Here is a 23,895-nt window from a genome sequence, read left to right on the forward strand (position 1 = left end):
TGGAGCAAGTTTGTTCACTTCTCTGATTAAGTTGCCTCAGAAATGTCTGGAGGGCTGGTGCTTGACTTACGGGTGGGCGTGTCCCCCTCTGTGCCAGCAGCAACATTGTTACGTAGGAAGTACAGAATGCTGGCAAGCAGATGGCACTTTAAACCCAGCAAACGTATTGTAGTTCCCTGTAGAAATCACATCCTGAATCACCCAACCCAAAGGACAAGGCTCCTGGCTGCAGAAAACAACGGGGCAGCTCTGGGGCCCTAACTGGCTCATCCATGGTGTGAGAAGCCGTGCAGCCGTGTGGGCTGTGACGTTGACCCCACTCCCTGCAAGGACGGTGACTGCTGGTCACACAGACGAGGAGCAGTTACATGGAGACTCGTGGTTCTCACATGTCCCGCGAGCAACGCCCACCGAACGGGAGACGCCAATGTCTCCTGGTGGGGGGAGCGGCCCCTCACGGGAAGCAGCGGGCCAGCCAGACACCACTGTAACTCTGTCTGCTTTTCTCAGCTGGGTGAAGAGCGCTGTTACAGACATCTCAGAATTTAGTTTACATATTGTTAGGCTGAGTTTGAGAACCATTCCTCCTTATGTCCTGTGCACTCTCCGTTCCTACAGGCTTTGGTTCTCCTTGACGTCACCCCCGACCAGTCCATGGTGGATGAAGGAGTGGCTCGGGAGGTCATCAATCGCATCCAGAAACTTCGCAAAAAGGTCAGTTGGTCACATGAAGTACAAGCAGACTGAGAGTTTTGCTTGGTCGGTTGGTCTGTGCTGGTTGTTGGGGAGGATGGGGGAGGCAGGTAACGTAAACCGGTAACTGTGGCTGGGTAATGAGAGTCAGTCTGCAGTGTGTACATTGTTCCCTGCCGGAAATGTGGTCCCTTCCCCTCCCTACTCAGTCACCCCAAGCTGGACGTGGCCTCTTTTGTTTCTCTGACTGGGAGCGTTCAGCCAACCTTTGCTTTGTCCACCGCTTCCAGTTCCCCAGGGTTTCTACAGAATCGTCTTCTGGATAGGTAGCCTTGTGACTGGCACGGGTCACCAGACATGACAGCGAGTGTCTGAGGAAGAGCTCCTCACTCAGGGAGACCCTGCCGTGTCTGGACTGAGGGCGTGCTCTTCCTCACTAGGGAGCTGGGAGCCTGGACGGGTGCACAGTGCCCATGGTCGGCCGCACCAGGTGAGGCCGCCAGGAGCTCCCCCTGCCCCAACCCTGAGGAGGGGTCTCCTCCACCCTCCACCCCTAGCAGAGGTTCCCTGACCCTGACCAGCATGGGGGCCCCCGCCGGTCCTTAGTCCAAGTGTCTGAGACCTGTGGTTCTGGATCTCAGGAGTCCAGCAGGTAACAGGGTGCTGGTGAGCTCTGCCTGAGTTCAGAGCTTTGTGAGCGAGTTTGCTCTCCGACACCCCTTTGTTTCAGAGGAGGGTTGGGGAAGAGCCTGTGCCCGTCCCTCACGATCCAGCACAGGACTGTCAGCCGTGCTCATCAGCACCGTCCTCTTTGATTAACACATGTGCTTCGCTTTTAAATTTTCTGTATGTGCCTTCAGTGCAATCTGGTTCCGACTGATGAAATAACAGTTTACTATAACGCTAAGTCTGAAGGGAAGTATCTGAATAATGTTATCGAAAGCCACACGGAGTTCATATTTGCCACCATAAAGGCTCCCTTGAAATCGTACCCAGTTCCAACGTCAGATAACGTTCTTATTCAAGAAAAAACACAGGTGAGTTACGGTTCTGTTGAACTGTTAAAAGATACAAGGTTAGATTCTATGTTAAGTTTATGTAGTCATCTCTTGATATTGTGCCCCCTGTAGCGATTGGCACAGTCCTCAGTCCTGATACACGGGGTCAGGTCTGGGCGGGGGCACCCAGAGAGGGAGGGCGGGACTGTTCTCACAGCAGTTCCCTGGGGAAGGTAGCCAGCAGATGCACAAGGATTGCCAGGAAGTCGGTGGCTGTGTGGGCCTGCTTCATCTAAAACTAGAGAAGTTAATATTGTGGATTCTGTGACTGACTGTTAAAAGCAAACAGCAGTTGACTTGAAAAGCAATTAACTTTTATGGTAGTAGATTGTATGTAAAATTACAACTTCATTTCCTGTCGGCACATTTTAGATGTAATTATGAAAATGTGATACCAAGACATGGAAGATAATTGGTCATAATTCAGAAATAGGTCATTCCTAACGAGAAGGCGTTCCTTTCTGTGTCGGTCATGTATTCAGTCATTTGTCCCTTGTCTCGTTCCTCCTTTATAGGGACAGGCTGGTCTGGATGTCACTGTGTCTTTTCAGTGGATCAAATGACAAGATGGTTTCATTTCTGTTTTGCATATTTTTTAACAAACAAGGTGAAAAGAGAAACACGAAGGGGAAAGTGGTAGCCTTTGGCTGTTTTAGTGGTGGGATTGAGTACGCCCTCAGAATTGCACAGCGCTCTCGGCATGGGGAAGAGCTGCTGTGTTAGTGGTGACGCTGTTGCCGGTGCTGCAGCTACTCAGTCACATACTCTCATGTGCCCAGTTAAAGGGGTCTGACCTGGAAATTACACTCACCCGAGGATCGTCCCTGCCTGGGCCTGCGTGTGCATACGTCAATCTTAACATTTGTACAAATGGCAGCGAGCAAGGTAAGAATAAATGAGTCCCGTGGCTTGTATTTTATTTTTAGCTAAACCTATGAATGAATGTCTTTTTTTAATGTATTTTTTTAATATTTATTTTTGAGAGACAGACCGAGAGGGGAGTAGCAGAGAGAGGAGACGCAGGATCCAAAGCAGGCTCCAGGCTTGGAGCTGTCAGCACAGAGCCTCACTCGGGACTCGAACTCACAAACTGTGAGATCATGACCTGAGCTGAAGTCAGACACTTAACCGACTGAGCTGCCCAGGGCCCCTAAACCTATGAGTGTCTTTAAGGCTGTTATGAATTAACTAGGAACATCGTATAACTTTCTCTAATTGTGCTGTCAAAATGAATCCATAGAAGTAAATGGCTGGGCTTTGACTGCCAGGAAGTAGAGTAGGCATACTTTTCCCTATTCTTCCCACAAAGCACAACCAAATACTCTAGGTGTGATACGTAAAAACAAAAAACAGACATCAGAAGAAGCAGACCAAGGAGTGACATTGAGACCAAGCGACCAAACTATGGAGAGTTCCCCGGTGTTTCTTTTTGCCTCACGTATCCCAGACTTGGAGCTGAAGAAGTCGACAACCTGGAAATGCCAAGTGCAGACAAAAACGTGTCAACAAATTCTGCTTTTTCTAGATGGAGGCCCAGGAGGACGGTAGCCTAGCAAGACAGAAAACTTTTAGACAGTATCTTTTCTGCTGCGGTCAAATACAACAGAAAAACCTATGGCCCCACTGGTGTTCCATAGCAGCAAAGTCCAAGTGAGGAGCCTAGACCTTTGCCAAGCTGAGGACCCTCAAGGCCCTGTCGCCCATGTGGTGTCAGAAGCCCAAGTACTGAGTTGGGACTTTTCATGAGCCCCTCTGCCCAGTACTGTCACTGAGACCACTGGGCAGTACCAAGGCATCCAGTCCCTCACCACCACCTAGCGCTAATGAGGCCGCGTACTCCCACCATCCTGCCAGCGAGCCCGCAAAGGCCGCCCAGGGAGCGGTGAGGAGGCGTTCCTACTTAAGGCCAGGTGGTATCTTCAGGTGGGCACTCGTGCCCTCCGCCCTGCAGTACTGAGGAGCCCTGACCTTTGTGGCAGCGGAGGCTGATCCAGCAGCCCAGACTTCTCCCACCAGGCAGGAGCAACGCGGTGCCCCTTTCCCTGCCAGTGTGATGTCGGACAGAGTCCGCTCAAGTAGAGGACTCACGGAAGAACCGGTCTCAATACCTCACGCATCCAGGTTTTAATTGAAAATTGGTCATCATATCAATAACCAGGAAGATCTTAAGCTGAATGAAAAAAGACAATACGTGTGAACACTAAGATGACAGAAATGTTAAAATTACCTGACAAAGTATAAAGCAGCCCTGATAAAAATGTTTCACAGAGGGATTACAAACATAGTAGAAACATGAAAATTTTAAAACTGAATACAAGACTGGAATATAAAACACAGTGGGTGGGTTCAGTGACAGACTAGAAGGACCGGGAAAGAGTCTGTGATCTGGAAGATAGAACAACAGAAATTACCCATTCTGAATGGGGCTGGGGGGTTAACAGAAGTTTAATATTCTATCCCTGAATTCTGGGAGAATGAGAAAGGACAGGACTAGGAAACTATTCAAAGAAATGATGGCTGAAAACTTCTTAAATTTGGCAAAACATGTACACCTACAGATTCAAGAAACAGAGAAACCTGTATCCCATAAACCCCAAAGAATTCACATCAAGACATGGCAGAGTCAAACTTCTGAAAACCTAAGGTAAAAAAGGAAGACCCCCTGAAAGCAGAGAGGATGTGCACCCCTAACTTCTAGAGGAAACAGTTGGCACAATACTGGATTTCTCATCAGAAACCATAGAGGCCAGAAGGCAGAATGCTGCATTTCTGTCAACCCTGAGTTCTGGATGAAGCAAAATGTCTTTCATGGTGAAGGGAAAATCAGGACATTCCCAAGTGAAGGGAAGCTAAAAAAATTTGTTGCTGGCATGACTTATCCTAAAAGAATAAGTAGAGGAAATTCTTAAAACACAAAGAAAATGACTAAAGAAGAAATGTAGGGACATTAGGAGAGAAGAAAGGACAATAGAAAGACTCAAAATATAGGTCTATCCAGCAGACTTTCCTCCTTGGCTTTTCTAAATTATTTTATGGCTATAACAAAAACTATGACATCTCAGTGTATACACAAGAATATTTAAGAGAGTTAAAAGTAGGGGAGAGCAGAGTGATAGAAAGGGAGGTCCGATTGCTATGCTTCCCTCAAGCGGGTGCTACGCTGACGCTGACGGCCCAGCAGTTGTGTGTACGTGAGGTACTGCCTGGTGCAACCACTGCAGAAGCCTTTTCCGGTGTTCATATAACCCACAGGAAGCTTAGAAAAAAAGAACCAAGTAGAAAACAGAAAAGTAAAACAGAAGGCTTCCGCTAATACCAATAATTACATTAAATGGGGGTGGGGTGGGCGTTGGCTGGCTCAGTCAGTGAGGCGTGCAACTCTCGGTCTCTGGGTCGTAAGTTCAAGCCTACATTGGGCATAGAGTTTTCTTTAAAAAATAATAAAGGGCCACCTGGGTGTCTCAGTTGGTTAAGCATCTGACTTCAGCTCAGGTCATGATCTCAGGGTTTGTAAGATCAAGCCCCACTCCAGGCTCTGCACTGACAGCACGGAGCCTGCTTGGGTTTCTCTCTGCCCCACCCAAACGCTCTTTCAAAATAAAGACATAAACTTTAAAAATAATAATTACACTAGATGTAAATAGTTCTAAATAGACCAGTTAATAGAAATTGGCAGACTTATAAAAACACACTACCAGCTGTATGCTGTATGTAAGGAAGTATTCAAATACATCAATATAAGTAAGTTGAGAGCAAAAGGATAAAAAAAGATGTACCACACAAACATTAATCAAAGAAAGCAAAAATGTCTATGTTCATTTCAACAAAGTAGACTTCACAGCAAAGAAAGTGACATGAATAATGATACAGATGTCAATCCACAGGGAAAGCATAATGATCCCAAACGTGGACACACCTAACAATAAGAGCTACAAACCACAAGCAAGAAAACTGATAGGCCTTAAAGGAGGAGGGTGAGGAAATTCATAGTTACCATGGGAAAATTGAATATATACCTCTTTCAACAAATGGTAGCACAGCTTAGAAAACTAGAATCTAGTCAGCATCGATGGAACTGCTCACCCAGCAGCAGTGGGAAGTGCGTTGTGCTCACACCCCTACAGGACATTTACTGTGGGCGGGATTGGGGTGTGGGCCCTAAAACAGATCTCAACACATTTGGGATTGAAATCATATCGAGTTCTCTGACCTTGGGGAATCAAACCGTAAATCAGTAACAGGAAGGTAAAAGCAGAATCTTCATACACTGAAAACTAAACAAGGTTTTTCTAAATAATCCATGATGAGGGAAAATGTGTCGGGGCAAAAAAACACATAAAACTGAGTGAAAGGGAAAATACAATATATCAAAGTATGTGAATGCAGGTAATTTGTATCTCTAAAGACTCAAATCAGAAAAGAAATGTTTCAGGGCACCTTGGTGGCTCAGTCGGTTAAGAATCCGACTTTGGTGCAGGTCATGATCTCGCGTTTGGGAGTTCGAGCCCTGTGTTGGACTCTGCTAATAGCTCAGAGCCTGGAGACTGCTTCCGATTCTGTGTCTCCCTCTGTCTCTGCCCCTTCCTTGCTCATGCTCTGTCTTTCTCTGGCTCCCCCACTCACACTCTATGTCTGTCTGTCTGTCTCTCTCTCTCTCTCTCTCTCAAAAATAAAACATTAAAAAATTTTGTATTTTAACTCTCAGGTTTGATTGTCCAGCTGAGTCTAAGATCATCAGAGTGTTTGGACAAAGCAGATGTCCATTTGAAAGTGGAGTACTATATGAAATATAGTAATAAAATAGAGCTATGAACTTTCCTGTTATCTCAAAAATATTTTTAATGAAATAAGCAAGTTTCACAGTTATTCATATAATGGGGTAGCATTCTGTATGAATTTACTTATATGTTGAATCTAAAAACAAAAAGCAAACAAAGTAAAACAGAAACAGACTCCCAAATGCCAGAGGCACGCTCGGTTACCAGTGAAGAGGAGCTAGGGGACAGGTGGGGGAGGTGAAGGGGGTTAAGAGATACACACCTGGAGTTTTAAGATCCCTGAGTCACAGGACGTGAGGTACAGTGTAGGGAATATAGTTGGTGATCTTGTGGTACCTTCATGTGGGGATCATTTCATAACATAAGAATATCAAGTCTTAGGGCACCTGGCTAGCTCAGCCGTTAGGGCATGCAATTCTTAGGGTTGTGAGTTTGAGCCCCACCCTGAGTACAGAGATTACTTTAAAAATATGTCAGTCAATCTAACCTTCTTTAAAAAATCCTCTGGGATATGCACCTGAAACTAATAGGATATCATATGTCAACTATACGTCACCACTCATTGTTTATAGATTCAAGATGGACTTGAGAAACAAAGTTCATAATAAGTTGATCTTAGGAAAGGGAGGAAGGGTGTCTGACAAGAAAAATGAGATGTCGATTAAAAAAAAAATCAGACCTAAATTCCTTTGCTAGAGAATTCAACCAGACTTAAAGAAACTAACACCAATTCTACGGATTCTTCCAGAAAATAAACACCAACTCACTTTATTCAAGTAGTATTGACACCAAGGCCAAATATAGACAGTACCAAAAAAAAAAAAAAAAAACCTATAGACTGATACTTCTCATAAATGTAAAGTTCTTCCCAAAAAATCATGAACTAGGTTATATCAGTTGTTACAGAAAAAGCATTTGACACAATTCAACATCCATTCAATGATAAAGAGGAAAAAAGTGAGAAAAATGGGGAGAACTCCATCGACTTGGTGACGGGCATCTACGAGTAAACCCGCAGGTGACCCTGCTTAAAGGGAAGAGACGGCGCGTTTTCTGCCCAAGATTAGGAGGCCCGTTCTTACGGCTCTTACTCCGCATTACACTGGAAGTTCTTGTCCTGGAACACGCAAGAAAAAATCCCAAGTAATCTACAGATGGACATGTGTCCTAGGTTGCCCATCAGCTAGCGCCAGGATGGCCATCTGCACTTTTGGGCCTGTGATGATGGCCCCCAAACTGCTACTCAAGTTCCATGACATGTGGCACATAGTTGGTCTGTCACTGCCAACGTTCTGGCTCACTTGATGGAGACCGTCTGTGATCCTGTGGAAGAAGGTCGTCAGACAGGCAGCAGATGTGCATTGTGATGTCAACAAGGCCAGGGTTCTGTGTCGCTTTCAGTCCCTGGGGGCATCAGAATGAGCAGTGGCCAGACAAATGGGGCCTACCTCCCCCATCTGCTGACTCCCAGTGCTGCCTCTTTGTGGGCCAATTGGAAGAAGAGCTCCTAACTCTAGCAAAAGCGGTTTTCCAGCACCGTTACTGCCACCTGCCGTCACACGATGTGGTATGTGTTGTCCTTTACTATCTGACTGAAAGCACTCACATGGCAAGAGAAAAACTATCAATGATCTCTAAGTTTATTGAAGTATTTTTGATGTTGTATATACCTTTTGGGTTTATATATTAATTGGTACATTTTGGAGGCGCCTGGGTGGCTCAGTCAGTTGAGTGTCCAGCTTCGGCTTAGGTCATGATCTCGCAATTTGTGGGTTCGAGCCCCACGTCAGGCTCTGTGCTGACAGCTCAGAGTCTGGAGCTGCTTCAGATTCTGTGTCTCCCCCTCTGTCTGCCCCTCCCATGCTCATACTCTGTCTCTGTCTCTCAATAATAAATAAACATTAAAAAAAATTTTTTAATTAGTACATTTTGTTTCCAAGATAATAAATTACCTTGAATTGAATAAAATTATATTGCGGGCGCCTGGGTGGCTCAGTCGGTTAAGCTTCCCACTTCGGCTCAGGTCAGATATCACGTCCGTGGGTTCAAGCCCCACGTCAGGCTCTGTGCTGACGGCTAGCTCAGAGCCTGGAGCCTGCTTCCGGTTCCGTGTTTCCTTCTCTCTCTGCCCCTCCCCCTCTCGTGCTCTGTCTCTCTCTCTCTGTATCAAAAATAAATAAAACATTAAAAAAAATCTTAAAAAAATAAAATTATATTGCTTATAAAAGTAAAATTCATCACATTCATGAGATATAAGATAAACATAACAAAGATCACTTTAATTTTTGTACATTATCAATGTATAAATGTACCTGGAGAATGAAATTTAAAGTAACATTTATAGTCTCTCAAACAAAAGACAAGTGGAAGTCTAATAGAAAACATACAGGACTTAACCTGCGCAAGTGTATAAATTACTGATGAGAGCATGGAGAGACACGTCATGTTCACAGATTGGAAGATTCGATATAGTAAACACGTCAGTTCTCCCCTAATTAATAGGAAAGAAAAGGAAATAAAAAGCTAAAACAATTTCGAAAACTGTGAATAGCATGGGAGACATCACTGTACCCCATCAAGATTCACCTGAGGACTGAGGCGAGTGGGACAGAGATGCCGCTCCGTGTCCCGGACGGGGCCCAGCAGGACGCCCGTACCACAGGCCGCAGGAGTTTGGGGAGAGGAGCAGAAGCAGCTGCGTCGAGGATCTTTTCCCCACGTGGCACCAGGGCAGACAGAGCCCTGCACCTGCGCCTGCAGCGTGGCCCACTCAGAGTGGAGCACAGGCATAAGTGTAAAACCAGTAGGAGAAAACCTTTAGAATTCAGGACAAGTTAAAGAGTTCATAGACTTGACACCAAAAGTCCATAACTGGAAAAGTTGAGGAATTGAGCTTCTTCAGAATTCTGCTTTGTGAGAGACCGTGTGAGAAGGCCGCAGACCCGTGAGCGAAGATGCGGGCCTCTCCGCTCCGGCTTCGGAGAGCTCCAGCTGGAAGATGGGAAAGCGCGCGAGCAGACGTTCACCAAGATGATCTACAGATAATGTGTTTTCCCGGACTGTTCATTCAAACTTAACTATTGTTTTCCTTCGGTTTTACTTATGTTTGTGGTTCTTTAGGTGGAGTATTGCTTCTGGAAAATCCAAAAGGCGACAACAGACTGGACCTTTTAAAGCTGAAGAGTGTCATTACTAGCATTTTTGGTATAAAAAGTACAGAGCTGGGTGTCCTGCATGGTGAGACAGGTATGTGGAAAGTCCTCTCACCTGAGGCGGGCTGTTTGGTATCCGTTCTGCTCCACAGCCTTCCTCCCGAGTCAGAGTCTCCCAGGGGCCACTCAGCAGACGGAGCCTCCCGTCCCGCCGTTTGCCCCTCCGCCACAGGCTGGGGTCTGGGCTTCAGAGGTCCCCGCTGCACGTGGGCTTTGTTAAGGCTAGTGCCCCTGTCTTACTAGACCCAGATTCTCAGTAACATGAACTTAAAAAAAAGAGAGACATGCTGTAGTCTCTCATACCCCCAAACGTTACCTTCTTGGGAAATAGGGTTGTTGCCAGTGAGATTAGATAAGAGGAGTGTCCCCATGAGAGGGCACGTGAGCCCCGAGAGCATGCAGGACAGTGCCAGTGGAGACACGGGCCGGGCTGGACTTGGGAGGCTGCAAGTCAAGGAATGGCACAGCTCAGCTGGCTGGGAGCCTCCAGGAGCTGGGGGAGGATGGGGAGGCGTCCTGCAAGCTTCAGAGGGAGCAGGGCCCTTGGAACACCTTGATCTTGATGTCTCATCAGTTGCTGTGACTCTCAGCAGCAGCCACGGGACACTCTTTAAAAAGAGTCTGAACCCTCTTTCTCAGGACTTTTTTAAATGGCCTAAAAGAGATTGGATGGCCAACCAAGGGGACTGGAGAACCTCGTAAGTTGGGGCCTCAGCGAGGTCCTGCTTGCATGTGCCACCAGCTTAGCAGGGACCAGGGCCGGTTCACAGTGTCAGGTGCCCTCGTCCTCTGTCCCCGGTCCCGGGGAGTCCCAGGGAGTCCTGGGAGCCACAGGTGTAGGCCTAGAGTGGGGGCCATGCAGACTGTCCATCGAGGACTTGCCCTAGCCATTTTCCCCCACTCCCTGTCCGCCCATCCCCAGTCATGGCCTCCAGCACCGTCCACCTGTGTTGCCAGCCGTAAACAGTGTGTAATTTTAGATGAAATCTGTGTGTTCTGTTGTCTTGCAATTTTTCGTGTGTTCATGAGTCAAATACTTTTTCTTCTAACTATAATTAGCACTTTTAACATAAGACTTCTTTTCACACTGAAGTTTGGGATTCTGACATCGAACATTTTAAGAAGAGCTGCAACACACAAAATACCAAAACTGGAAAAAAATGATTTTGCCTTATATTTTTAAGTTACTACTATAATGCTGTTTATTGTGCAACATTAAGATTTTCTACCATTTGCATGTCATTTACACTTCATTTATAGAGAAGGCAAGGTCCTTTGATAAAGCAAAATTAAGTGGAAAGTATCACTGCAAAGATATAGGATAGCCGAATAATTAAGTAGGAAAAGAAAAATGATTCAGCTCTGAACTGTGTACCCCTGCAAGAATGATTTGTTGTCGCTGTTTTTGTTATTTTTTAGAAATACGAAACCAAACTGACTTACTGAGTCTTAGTGGAAAAACACTCCGCGTGGCAGCAGGCTCTGCCCCCGCCGTGGTGGACGGCCCCGGCTCCGCGCTCTGCCGCTACATCAACCTGCAGCTCCTGAACGCGGGCCCGCAAGGTGCGCCTCCCCAGCCGCGAACGAGCGGGTCCCAACGAGCGGGTCCGGGGCGCGAGGCGCGGGTTCCTGCCGCTTTCCGGGTCTCCCACGGTGACGGGAAGCGCGCACCCCGCGCTGCTCCGGGGGGCACACGTGGGCTTGTGTGAATGTGTTCTGTGGAAACTCCCTGCAGCCGGCTCGGCCAGCACACGAGGTGAACTGGCAGGTAAACGTCGCAGCTACACGAAGCAGAATTAAATGCTAACGCGCTTCACGTTTTCATTTTGTTTTTATCTGAGAAGCATCCTGAAAACTATTGGACACGTTCATGCGTTTGTCAGCCGACTAGATGGATGCTTATTTTTCCCTGATCTCTGGGACCCCATTGTGCACATTTTTTCCCCAGAGTGTCCCTTCCCCAGCTGCTGTGTTTCCTTTCCCTCTGGAAGGCAGTGCGGGCCATCTCTGCAGACTGGACGCCTTCCCCCAGGCCCCACGGCAGCCAGAGGGTGGGCTTTCAGGGACTAACCCAGCCCTCTTTTCTTCCATAGAGTGTGTGAAGGGAACGGTGGGTACCCTCCTGCTGGAGAACCCCCCTGGGCAGAACGGACTCACCCACCAGGGCCTCCTGTATGAAGCAGCCAAGGTGTTCGGCCTTCGAAGCAGGAAGCTCAAGCTGTTTCTCAATGAGACTCAAACAGACGGTGAGAACATGAACGCACTCACTGGCTACGTTGTTGTCTTCATTTCTGTTTCTTTTGAGAGTGTTTTTTAATGTTCACTTATTTTTGAGAGAGAGCGCACAAGCTGGGGAGGGGCAGAGGGAGGGAGAGAACCCCAAGCAGGCACTGCACTGTCAGCACAGAGCCTGACGCAGGGCTCAGGCCCACCACCCGTGAGATCATCACTTGAGCTGAAACCAAGAGTCTCACCCCCAACTGACTGAGCGCCCCCCAGGGTGCTCCTTGGTTTTTGAAGCTGCTCCCCGGCACAGCCAGGCTACTCACTGTTCTGCCTCAGCCTTCACTCCCTCAGCCAAATTTGAGCAGAAAAACTTTTATTTCTTTCAGAATTGGGGTCTTCTCAGGACTTTGCTGTGCTGCATCCTGCCCCGGGCACGCATGTGGCTTGCTACATTACACGGTTCTCATTGTCCACGGACATGCTGTCCCGGACTTTCCTCCCCAGCACTGAGCCCTCTGTTGTGTCAGCTGCAGTCTTGTGCCCCCGGCAGCTGTGGGATTTTTGTTTGCCTAACAGTGTTTTCAAGCAGTGCCTATGCTTCTCCCCCCGGGGGAGCTCCGATCAGACAAACCGGAGACAGACACCTGGGAGCCCTGAGGGTGGCTCCCAGTCGGATTTAGACAAACACCTGCCTTCGCACTGTTCCTCCTGGGACCATGGGGCCTTCGGGCTGCTGTGTTCAAGCACACCACCGGCCAAGCCCAAGGGTGACGCATTAGTCTCCCTACGCTTGCAGGTCACCTTCTTCCTGATCCAGCATTCATGTGGTCGCAGTCCACCTTTGGTTGTTTCTAGAGTTGTGACAAGGTGGTTCTGTCTGTGATGTTTCTGAGGAGAGGATGCTGTCAGCCCAAGCCCATCTAAACTCCATTCCTCGGGGCCCCAGTGGTGTATGGTGGCCGGAGTCTCATGGGGGTGTGCTCTGTCCGTCCCTAGCCTCCTGACATCAGGGTGTCCGCACTACCATGTTCTCTTGGGAGGACAGTCTGGTCTTTGCCTCCCCAGCTTCTGATGGTTCCAGGCATCCTTGACTGTGACCCCATCACTCTGACCTGTGCCTCTGCAGTCAGGGTGCCTCCTGCTCTTGCCTGTCCCACGGTTTCCAGGAACTGGAACATGGACGTATCTTTCGGAAGGCCTGTGTTCAAACCCACTGCATTCTCTTAATTTTTTTTTTAATGTTTTATTTATTTTTGATACAGAGAGAGACAGAACATGAGAGGGGGAGGGGCAGAGAGAGAAGGAGACACAGAACCAGAAGCAGGCTCCAGGCTCTGAGCTAGCTGTCAGCGTAGAGCCTGACGCGGGGCTCGAACCCACGAACGTGAGATCTGACCTGAGCCGAAGCCGGAGGCTTAACCGACTGAGCCACCCAGGCGCCCCCTCACTGCATTCTCTTAACCGTCTTCCAGGTGGTGAGGGATCTGCCATGGGTTCCTTATTCTGGCCCCAGGTTTTGTGGGGGCTCGGGGCTCCTGGACTTCCCAGTCTTTGCAGACCCCAGGCGTTTTTGGTTTCTCTTCAGTAGCCATTTAGTGTCAAAAGCTTTAGGCCACCAGGACCTCTGGGAAACCTTAATGTTCAGGTACCTCTTGGGATCCATGATTTTTGGCCTCTGGATTTCTCTCATGTTCTTGCCTTGTTCAGCTACTTCTTTTTTAATTGTTATATGTTACACTTTCACATTTTCTGCTCCGTTGTTCAAGAGGAAAGCCTCCTTTGCAGCTGCTCCTGTCTGTAACAAGACACAGCCGTGACCCTCACATCAGTGCATCAGCCTGTCCGTCTCCACTGGCAGGGTCTCCTCCCGTGACAACATCCACACTCAGAGCCCCCATGGTGACATCCGTGGGCTCCCCTGCCATCAGCAGCTCCTTTCACATTGCCTCCGACACACCCGGCTCTCACGTGTGGTTTGGTGGGAAAAACCAGCTCTCTGTTGCTGTTCAGCATGGCTGAAACTTGCTCATCCCCACATCCACCGGCCCCCAAGTGCAGCCGAGCTGTGGACGTGACAAAGCATCATCATCTTTGGTTCCATCCAGGCACTGGCCCACGGGACAAGGGCAGAACCATATTTGTATGAATCGGGTCCTGAAATTACTGCCTGTGACAAGGCAGGCCTCACCTGTGCCCCCACCACCTCCTCCCAGTGCCATGAGGCTGGTGGCCATGCCAGGCCCAAGAGACCTTGAAGGCTGGGTGGCCCAAGACCCCTGAGAAGCCAGGAGCTCTTTCCAGCCCAGTGTTTCTGCTGATCCTGTATCTCCAGCCTCGTTTCATTGTGCTGTTCCTCTCAAAATCACTTTTCATAAAGTAGTAATAATTCAGTAAATTAGAAGGATCACAGGATGTCTTACAGTTTTAGAAACTCACGGACGGCTTCCTGCTTATTCCACTAGGTGATCACTGTCCTCTCCAGATCCTGTCGTGATCTGTCTATAAACGAGGCAGCTCCGAGAGTAATTTCCAGACTCCCTGCTTGTCCTGGCCCCCTTCCCTTTGAATCGAGATCTCTTAGAAGCAGTGGGCAAAGAGCATTTTTAGTGTTTCTTTTCTCTCTCTCTCTCTCTCTCTCTCTGTCTCGCCTTTTATCTAGTCAGTGTGTTTTCATCAATTACGTTTGTTTTATACTTTAAGATACTCAGAGTTTTTGTCCTTCACTGTATTGGCTCCTGTATTCTTTGACACAAGCTTCAGTCTCTGATAACTGCATTCTAGCCTCACAAGATGTTATGGGCTTATCACAGCCTCCTAGTTCCCCACCCTGTTAATATTTAGAGACCCTGAATCTGGGCCCAGCTGGGCGTGGGTTCTAAGCCTCCTCTGTGCTCATAGGAAACACCTGTTTGGGGCAGGGTGTGTGTACATCTGGGCTGGTGTGCCAGGCTGGTTAGATTGAGGCCACTCCCCCACAAGGTCCACCTGAGACTTCTTAGCCCAGCAGTAGGGAGTCCAGGGCCTTCGACAAACTCTGGAAGAGGCCACGGGAGACTGCTGTCACTTCTGCCACCAACTGTAAGTTCAGAGGATTTCCCCAAATCACCCTCAGCTTTGATAATTTGCTAGCAGGATTCACAGAAATCACTGGCACTTGTAACACTTACGGCCACATTTGTTGTCAGAAAGGAATAAAAACTAGAACCAGGCGAAGGAAGAGGTCCAGAGCGCCAGATCTGGGAGGGGTCCAGATGTAGGCTGTCTGTGGTCCTCTCGAAAGGGGTCCCAGGCAGTGAGGCCTTCTCCAGGCCCCGATGCAGGACCGTGGTACGCACAGTGGATTGCCACCCGGGGAAGCTCCCCGAGCCTGGGGCCAGAGTTTGTGGTGAGGCTTCCTTACACGGGCCTCATGGCTTTGTTGCCCCTGTGGCTGCTCCGGCTCGGGTGATGCCACGTGAGCTAGATCAAGCAGCTGGCTCCACCCTGAGTCACCTCACTAGCAGCAACTATCGTGTGTTCAGGGCCCACCAGGATTAACAAAACACTCCTGTTGCTCAGGAAGTTCCAAGGTTCCTGCATGAGCTGGGACAAAGGTCAGACCTCAGAGTGTGAGGTCAGATTGCTTCTCACAAGCTGTCAGCATTTTTTAAAGATTCATACAGAATAGGTAAAAATTTTATTTTTTTTAATCTTCCCATTCTAGAAATTACAGAAGAAATCCCCATGAAGACTTTGAATATGAAGACTGTGTATGTTTCTGTGTTACCGACAACAGCAGACGCCTGACCTTCATTATCAACATGACTGAGCTGGCCTCCCCCCGCCGTGCAGCTGTTCCCTGCACGACCGTGACATGTCCCTGCAGGTGCACGCGTCGTGTGCTGTGTCTGGTCTGGAACTGAACTGGGATCCATCCATCGAGTGACTGGGAACCTCGGTGATGCTCACACTTAGCCCTCGGCACCTTCAGAGTCATGCAGGGGACGGGTCAGCTCTGCACCGCAGAGCTCATTTCTGCACTTGCAGACGGGTTGAATGGCATGGTCTATACGTATCATTCTGTGGCCTTTCAAAACTTGAGACCTCTGGAAGGAATGTGTTAAGTATTTCTGCTACCTGGATTTTTCTGGGTAATTTGATGGAATATTTTAAGTTTCAGTAAATCAGAACAGTGAACAAATTTTCTCTCAGTAAATGTTTGAGAAGTAATTCATCCTTCCATAGTTGAATAAAACTTGAAATTTGCAATCTTTAAAGAACACAAAAACTTAATAGTGACCTCTTTGTTAAGACCGTAGACACCCGGGTGGCTCAGTTGGTTAAGCTTCCGACTTCCACTCGGGTCATTATCTCACAGTGTATGAATTCGAGACCTGCATTGAGTGGTCTGCGATCAGCACAGAGCCTGCTTCAGATCCTGTCCCTGTCTCTCTGCCCCAGCTTCACTCACATTTTCTCTGTCTCAAAAATAAACATTAAAAAAAAAAAAAAAGTGGGCTAGGATGCCTAGGTGGCTCAGTCAGTTAGGGATCTTAATCATCTGACTTCAACTCAGTCATGATCTCGCAGTTCGTGAGTTCAAGTCCCACTTCAGGTGAGCCCCGCTTCTCTCTCTCTCTCCAAAAAAAAAAAAAAAAAAGGTAGGCTACACATCTAACTTCACTTCCTCTCAAAATCCCACGTGTCAAAGGAGTAGATGCCAAGATAAAATCAGCTGTAGGAGTCTCCTGGGGGGACACACACGCAGGGTAAAGGGAGGGCAGGCATAGGTGGGTGGATATGCATGTGGGTCTGGCAGCTGCGGACACAGAAGAGGAAGGACGGAAGGTTGGTGAGAAAAAGCCCAGACTGCAGGGCAACTCTGGGAAGGTTCTGGTCAGGCCAGGGTTCCTCGTATAGGAAGAGTCCCAAGTGGGGCAGACATGACTTGGCTCTGTGGCCAGAGCAGACAGGGGCAGCATAGCCTCAGCACAAATGCTCCTGCGTCACGGGAGCTGGCTGGCACACCTCTGGCCGCTACAGTAAGTGCATTCAGGTTCACAAAGTTGAAGGGGAAAAGAAACAGTAAAGAACAAGTGTTGGCCTGAATCAGAGAAATTGGAGCCTTGTGCACTGTTGGTGAGAGTGTGAAATGCTGTGATTGCAGCAGAGGACGAATTACAGATGACCCAGCAGTCTGGATCTGGACCCCAGAGAACTGAAAGCCGGGCCTGGAAGACGCATCCTGCACAGCCAGGTTTGCCACAGAATTACTATTGATTATGTGCACACAGTGGGATATCACTCAGTCTTTGAGAGGAAGGATGATCTCTGGGGACCTTCTTCTGAGTGAAAAATGAACACTCCAGGATTCCACGCTGGTGAGCTCCCTAGAGGAATTGGACCCTGAAACAACAGACACCTGAGCTGCCAGGCGGCAGGGAGGAGAGAGGGGGCCAGTGGGCCAGGTTTCCGTTCTGGCAAGAGGAAGAAGCCCTAGAGGTCTTTTTTCCTAACCGTAAGTATAGTTAACACCTGCTAAGCCCAGAAAATAGTAATGTCGGTAAATTTTAGGTATTTGTTACCATGATTTTAAAATATTTTTACTGTCAAAGGAACAGAAGCCACCTGAAAGAGCTCCGACTGACCGAAGCTGGAACAATGTGAACAAAAACATAATTTAGTATTGGATTAAAATTGGAAGCATAAAACAAATGTCTTTGAGTCCATAGGAATATAGTGATGGACCTCATGAGGGAGAAGTGACAGCTAACCGTGTATGCCCCTCTCAGTGTGGTGCACCCTGATGTCCGCACCTCGAGAGTGGGCTGCACATGGTGACTTTCCTCCCGCAGTAGAGACGGAAAGCCAGCAAAAAGCAACTTCCCGGTTTAGAAACCAGCAAACCATACGTCAGACAGGTTACAGAGGTCAGCATCAGCCATGCAGCCCACACTCCCCTTAGGAAGAGAATGGCTTTTCACCTCTACCGCCACCCCCGAGAACCTGTCACCCAGTCTAACCGTGAAGAAGACATCAGACATACCCAGAGCTACAGACATTCCACATTGTACCTGACTCAGCTGTCCAGGTCGTCAAAACCAAGGACTATTGGAGGAATTCAGACCAGAGTGGACGAAGCAGACATGTGGCATCCTGGGTGTGACCCAGGAGCAGAGAAAGGTCTTCAGGGACAAAATGGGATCCCAAAGAAGTAGGAGTTTAGTTAATGATGTACCGTTGGTTCAGCAGTTAGGCAGAATGAGCCATAGTGGTGTAAGATGTTAGCAGTAGGGTAAAGTGGGTGTGCGGTACTTTTCTAAAGTAAGTTGTATCTTTAGTAAGTGGAAGAAAATGAAGCTAAAATCTATTGTATAATGGCAGCTAAAAATATGAAATGCTCAGAGGTAAATTTGGCAGAAGAGTACAGTACCTGTAACCTGAAAATTAGAAAATGTTGTTTCAACATCATGAAGAAAACCTATATAAGTGAAAGATTACAGCACATGATATCAGTGGGCTAGAGCCTCAAGGAAACCACATAGATGAGCAGTGTAAACAGCTGGAGGCCAGACATCCAAAATCAACACATCCGGGAGTCTGGTTTCTCCCGAAGGCTCTCCTTGGCTCCCCTGTGTCCACTCCGGGACCACTGTCTCTTGTCAAAATAGTCCTATTGGGCTAGGGTCCTGGCCTTATGACCACTACCTTCCCAAAGGCTTCATCATCAGCTACAGACTCATGCAGATCAGGGCTCCAAGGTCAATTCTGAAGGAACAATTCAGTTATTAATGATGGTCATGGATCCACAGACTCAATATTGTTGACCATTCTTCACAGTTAATCTACACAATGTAGTCCCAGTCAGAATTTTTGCAGAGTGTTGTGCTAAGTGAAAGAGAAAAAGTAAAATACCATATGATTTCAGTTATATGTGGAATTTAAGAAACAAAACAATCGAGCAAATGGAAGAAAAAAAAGGCAAACCAACAAAGAGACTCTTAACGGTAGAGAACAAACCAGAGGTCACCAGAGGTGGGGGATGGGTGAAACAGGCGACAGGGTTAAGGAGGGCACCTGTGATGAGCACCCGTGTTGTATGGACGCGCTGGATCCCTGTGTTCTACTCCTGAAGCTAATGTTACACTGCATGTGAGCCATACTTGAATTAAAATTAAAACTTTTTTAAAATCCCAGCAGGGTTTTTTCATAGACATTAACAGGCAAATTTTAAAATTATATGGAAATGCAAAAGATTTAAAAGCCAAATAAACTTTCAAAGAGAAGTAAAAAACTGAAGGGCTTAAATAATCTGATGGAAAGATTTTAAAAAACGACACTAAATTAAGACTCGAATTGGCATAAGGATAAACAGATCATTAGGGCAGAGAAAAGAGTCAAGAAACAGACCTACATATATATTTTCAATTGATGTTTTTTAATGATGCCAAAGACATCAATGGGAAAGGATAATCTTGTCCCCAAAGAGGTATTGGAACGAGCAATTGTAGACATGCGCACACACAGGACCTCAACCCACACGGGTCCATATGCAAAAGTGAACTCAAAATATATGAAAATGTAAATATAACTATAACAAAGGTATGTATATATGATCACAATAAAAACATGAACAGAGAACTAAATGTAAGATCTCAAATTGATGCATTATCTGTCAGAAAACAGGACAAAAATCTTAGTGACCTGGTGGGTTAGGTAGAATAGCCCCCCAAAGATACCTGCACCTTAATCCCTGGAGCCTACGTATATAGTATATGCTAAAGAAACTTTGCAGATGTTGGGGAGCCTGGGGGGCTCAGGGCTGAGCGTCAGACTTCGGCTCAGGTCATGGTGTCGCATTTGACTTGTTTGAACCTCGCATTGAGCTCTGTGCTGACAGTTCAGAGCCTGGAGACTGGTTTGGATTCTGTGTCTCCCTTTCTCTGCCCCTCCCCCGCTCATGCTCCATCTCTATCTCAAAAATAAATATAACATTAAAAAAGAAAAAAAACTTTTGCAGATGTGATTAAGGGTATAGGCTTGAAGATTAATTTTTTTCTGTTAGTTTATTTTTGAGAGACAGAGACAGCACAAGCAGAGGAGGGTCAGAGAGAGGTAGACACAGAACCTGAAACAGGCTGCAGGCTCTGACTAGCTCTCAGTACAGAGCTGGATGAGGGGCTCGAACCCACGAATCGCAAGATCATGAGAGCTGAAGCTGGACGCTTAACCAACTGAGCCACCCAGGTGCCCCTAGGCTTGAAGATTAAAGAGATTATTCTCATTTATGTGGGTCGGCCCAAGCCGAACACAGGAGACCAGGGCCAAGCTACTTCATGAACATGCTTGGGATTGCGATCCCTTTGAAAAATTCACGTGGCCACCTCCTAAAGCTCCAAAAGTCTCTGGTCTGTAACTCAGGGAAATACCTCAAACTGAACAACGAGATGAGTTTGTCCACTGAAAGAATGGGACAAAGAAAAATGATCTGAGCAGCCCCACCGTCTTGTTTTAGAAGAAGCAGTTGGTGAGGGTTTTGGAAACGGAAGGAGTGTTTTGGAAAGACCCCGAGTGATCTCCTAAAACAAGTATGGGAGGAGGTGGCCTGTGTTGGGCAACCACAGACCCCATCAGTGGCGGGAAGGAAGGTGCAGCGCTGTGGCTGGGGGCAAAGCAGACAGCAGTGCGTGGCAGCTGAGAAGTCGGAGAGGGTCTTTGTACGGCTCTTCCCCTGGAGGGAAGAGATACGGGGTGCAAGCTTGAGGTGCATATTTCCTGGTGAAAACCTTCACCTGTGGAGAAAACTCTAAAGATAGGGAGCGGTCTTGCATCTCCTTCCTCCTTCACCCACATCTTTGTCTCTCACAACGCCACCCCTAAACCTCCAATCAACGTCGCCCTGGGGTGTGTCCCGTAGGACCCATCTCACCTCTGTGCTCCCACATTCTTCACCACCTGCAGCCTTGACCCTGTAAGCTGGGATTCGGCAAGTGGCACGTGTATAGATGGTCATGTAAGAAGCCCGGCCCCCTCCCTCCAGAGCATCACCCTTTGTCCAGAAACAAACAACGGGGCTCTTGGTGCACCACCTAAGGGACACACTGTACAGGCTCTGGGGCGTCCTCCCGCAGAACTGGACTCCAAGCCTTAGTGACAGGGACCCTAACGCACTATCCGTGCCCACGGTGTTACCGCGTTGATTCCGTGGCCACTAGCTAAGAATGGAAGCCCCATGATGGTGCACAAGGCCGTCTCTCCCTCACACTTGTTGGCCTGCGGTGAATGCCAGCACAGCCCCCAAAGCCAGATGCCATCGACTGCCCCTCAGCAGGTCCTGGGGGATCCATGTCAAGGCCCACTCTTCCTGGCAAACCAGGGACTCCTGCTTGGTCATCATGAAATCGGTGCTTTACCACAAAATGCACTCGGGAGAGAGACCGGACAAGGGGCAGAAACGGCGGGACTTTTCCTGTTCGGCCGGCGGAGAGCAGAGGGGGCCTCCTCCCAGGCTGGGAGTCAGGCAGAAGATCTATTAGAGAAACCGAGGCCTCCGCTCCTCTTCCCTACGTGATCGGGGAAACTGGGCAAACTGGTGAGTCCTCGGGGGACACGAAGGCAGCGAGGCTCCTGCTCACAAAGGACGTGCTCTTGGCTAAAATACTTGCCGTGACTCAGTCGTGACAGACTTTGCTGAACTGCAGCCTCTTGGCCGTGTGAGCCTCTCCCCACAGCGGGTGCAGCTGCGGCTGGTCTGCCCCCGTTACAGCTTTGTTCCAAAGTTGGCCGAATGCCACCAGGAGCCCTGCTTGCAAATCTGTCTGCTCTCTCTCTCTCTCTCTCTCTCTCTCTCTCTCTCTCTCTCTCTCGCTACATCTCTATGTCTGTCTCGTCTCTGTCTATCGCTCGCTCTCGCTGAACCTCCCTTCCCTTCCTCATCAGAAGCAAAGCAACCCCTCCTGACAACTTGTGGCCGACTGACAGTCCCCCAGCAAGAGCCGGACTGTGCAGCCACCCCGCCGCCCACCCAGGAGCGAGGAGGAGCGCCGCTGGGCCTCCGCCGGCCTCCAGCGGCAGGAGAGGGAACACGTTCACGATGCCCAAGGCTCCCACTCACGACCATGGTTTCATGCTTTCCCATGACCCAGGACCATGGCCTCTGAGCCTCTTGAGCCTGTGAGGCCCTTCCAGCTCTCTGTGAAGGCCCCCTGCTAAGTAGATGCCACCACCGCCCCTACCCCCTACAGTACTTGAGCAGGAGGCTCCTCTGCGCAGAGCCTGGGGTGTTTCACTGCCAGACCCTCCACCCCAGGTTCTGCCTGTTACAAAGCAAATGAACAAACCTTTTAGAATTTCTAAAAAAAAAAAGAAAGAAAGAAAAGAGAAGGGAGGGGAGGGGAGGGGGAGGGGAGGGGACAAAGAAGAGTTTGAAAGTTTTATTCAGGCCCAGGTGATGCCGGCTGTCCAGGATGCACAATCTTCACAGAAAGAGAGCGCTCCGGAGAAGAAATGTGTAGTATGCGTTATATGTGTTCTTTGTTACATCAAGAGTCACAAGTCATAGGGGAGCCTGGGGGCTCAGTCTGTTAAGTGTCTGACTCTTGATTTTGGCTCCGGTCATGATCTCACAGTTCGTGGAATCCAGCCCCGTGCTGAGCTCTTTGCTTGACGGAGCCCAGCCTGCCTGAGATTCTCTCTCCCTCTCTGCCCCTCCCCTGCTCACAGTCTCTCTGTCTCAAAATAAGTGAACTTTTTAAAAAAGTTACAAATCATCATGATGAAGGATGTTTCAGAAAATTACAGACTTTATCTTCTGCTTCTAGTATGTGCAAAGTTGCAGGCCTCAGAGGTGTAACAACGGGACTCAGGGAGATTTTTAGTCTTATCCTTAGTTTGAAACGTTTCTCTTAGGTCATTTGCTAAAGAAGCAGATGTGCCCTTGGGGCAGAAACAGAGCCCTGCTCTGAGGTTTGGAGAGGTTGTTCTGACCCTGGGAGAAGCGTAGCCTCCCTGAGACCCCCCCAGCGGGAAAAGTTGAAAGTTTCCTCTATACAGGACAGAACCAGGTGGACCTCAGGCGGCTGCTCTCTGCTGCAGACTCACCACCGAGAGACAGGGGTGGTGGGAACAGAGGTCCATTACTCAGGAAGCCGGCAACCTGGGAAAAGGGCGGACTGCCGTCTCGTCTCCAAGGCCGCCTTCCCTGTCCCTGCGAAGCGGGAGGGTTTTCCAGGGGAAGGTGCGGGGCACCGGGAGGGGGCTGCGAGCAGGAGAAGCGGTGCCCAGCAGCAGCAGCATGTGTCCTTGGAAGGTGTCACCCAAGTGTCTCTTGTCAAGGACACCACGGTCAGGGCAGGCTCTGAGTGCGGTCAGCCCTTACCTGCCGGAAATTCTGGTTTTCCCTTCCTTAGAGCCAGCTGTCTGCGGGACCCCGAGGGAAGTAGGTTAGTTCTGTCTGCTGGTGAGGAGTGCGTGGGCGTGAAGCAGGTGTGTGTGAAAGGAGTGGGCAGGAGCGGGTTACAGATCCCAGGCAGTCCATTATCCACTGTATGGAATATGGATGGAGGTCCATCTTCAGAAACTGCTTCAAGCTGAGTCGGGGTGCAGAGGGGCTTTGTAGTGGACACAGCTGATGAGGCCCGGGCCGTGACTTCCGGACCCTTGTTCTGAGGAAGGGGGCACTAGAGGTGATCTGCAGAGTGGGCACCACCGGACATCATTACCTTTACCCCGAGTATTTCCAGGGAACAGTAACAGTGTAGTCAAGCCCAGAGCACGGTTGCCAACACGTCCGAGCTGGTCTGTGAAAGGGGGCCCACAAGCAGCACAGTTTAAGTAAGACCCAAGAACTGCAACAAGAAACGAAGGAGAATCCTGCTACTTGGAGAGGAACAGTTTGCCCTACATTATTCGTTTCATTTTCAGCTACTGGCAGAGGCAGAGCAGGGAGTA

At 48.6% G+C, this 23,895-nt stretch overlaps 1 protein-coding gene across 3 annotated transcripts in view; it reads left to right on the plus strand.

The window, feature by feature from the left end:
* Positions 1–16,223, plus strand: part of IARS (isoleucyl-tRNA synthetase) — a 65,695-nt gene extending 49,472 nt beyond the window's left edge. The window contains exons 28-34 of one of the 3 annotated variants that reach the window (XM_029919365.1): positions 619–714; positions 1,554–1,730; positions 2,531–2,636; positions 9,650–9,775; positions 11,161–11,304; positions 11,835–11,987; positions 15,671–16,223. In XM_029919365.1, coding sequence (XP_029775225.1) covers positions 619–714; positions 1,554–1,730; positions 2,531–2,636; positions 9,650–9,775; positions 11,161–11,304; positions 11,835–11,987; positions 15,671–15,753 — 885 coding nt within the window. In that variant the 3' untranslated portion in view covers positions 15,754–16,223. The other 2 variants (XM_029919366.1, XM_029919367.1) reach the window with 2 other exon arrangements.
* Positions 16,224–23,895: the final 7,672 nt, after the last annotated feature.

Source organism: Suricata suricatta, chromosome 13 (assembly GCF_006229205.1).
Source record: "Suricata suricatta isolate VVHF042 chromosome 13, meerkat_22Aug2017_6uvM2_HiC, whole genome shotgun sequence".
Taxonomy (NCBI): Eukaryota; Metazoa; Chordata; class Mammalia; order Carnivora; family Herpestidae; genus Suricata; species Suricata suricatta.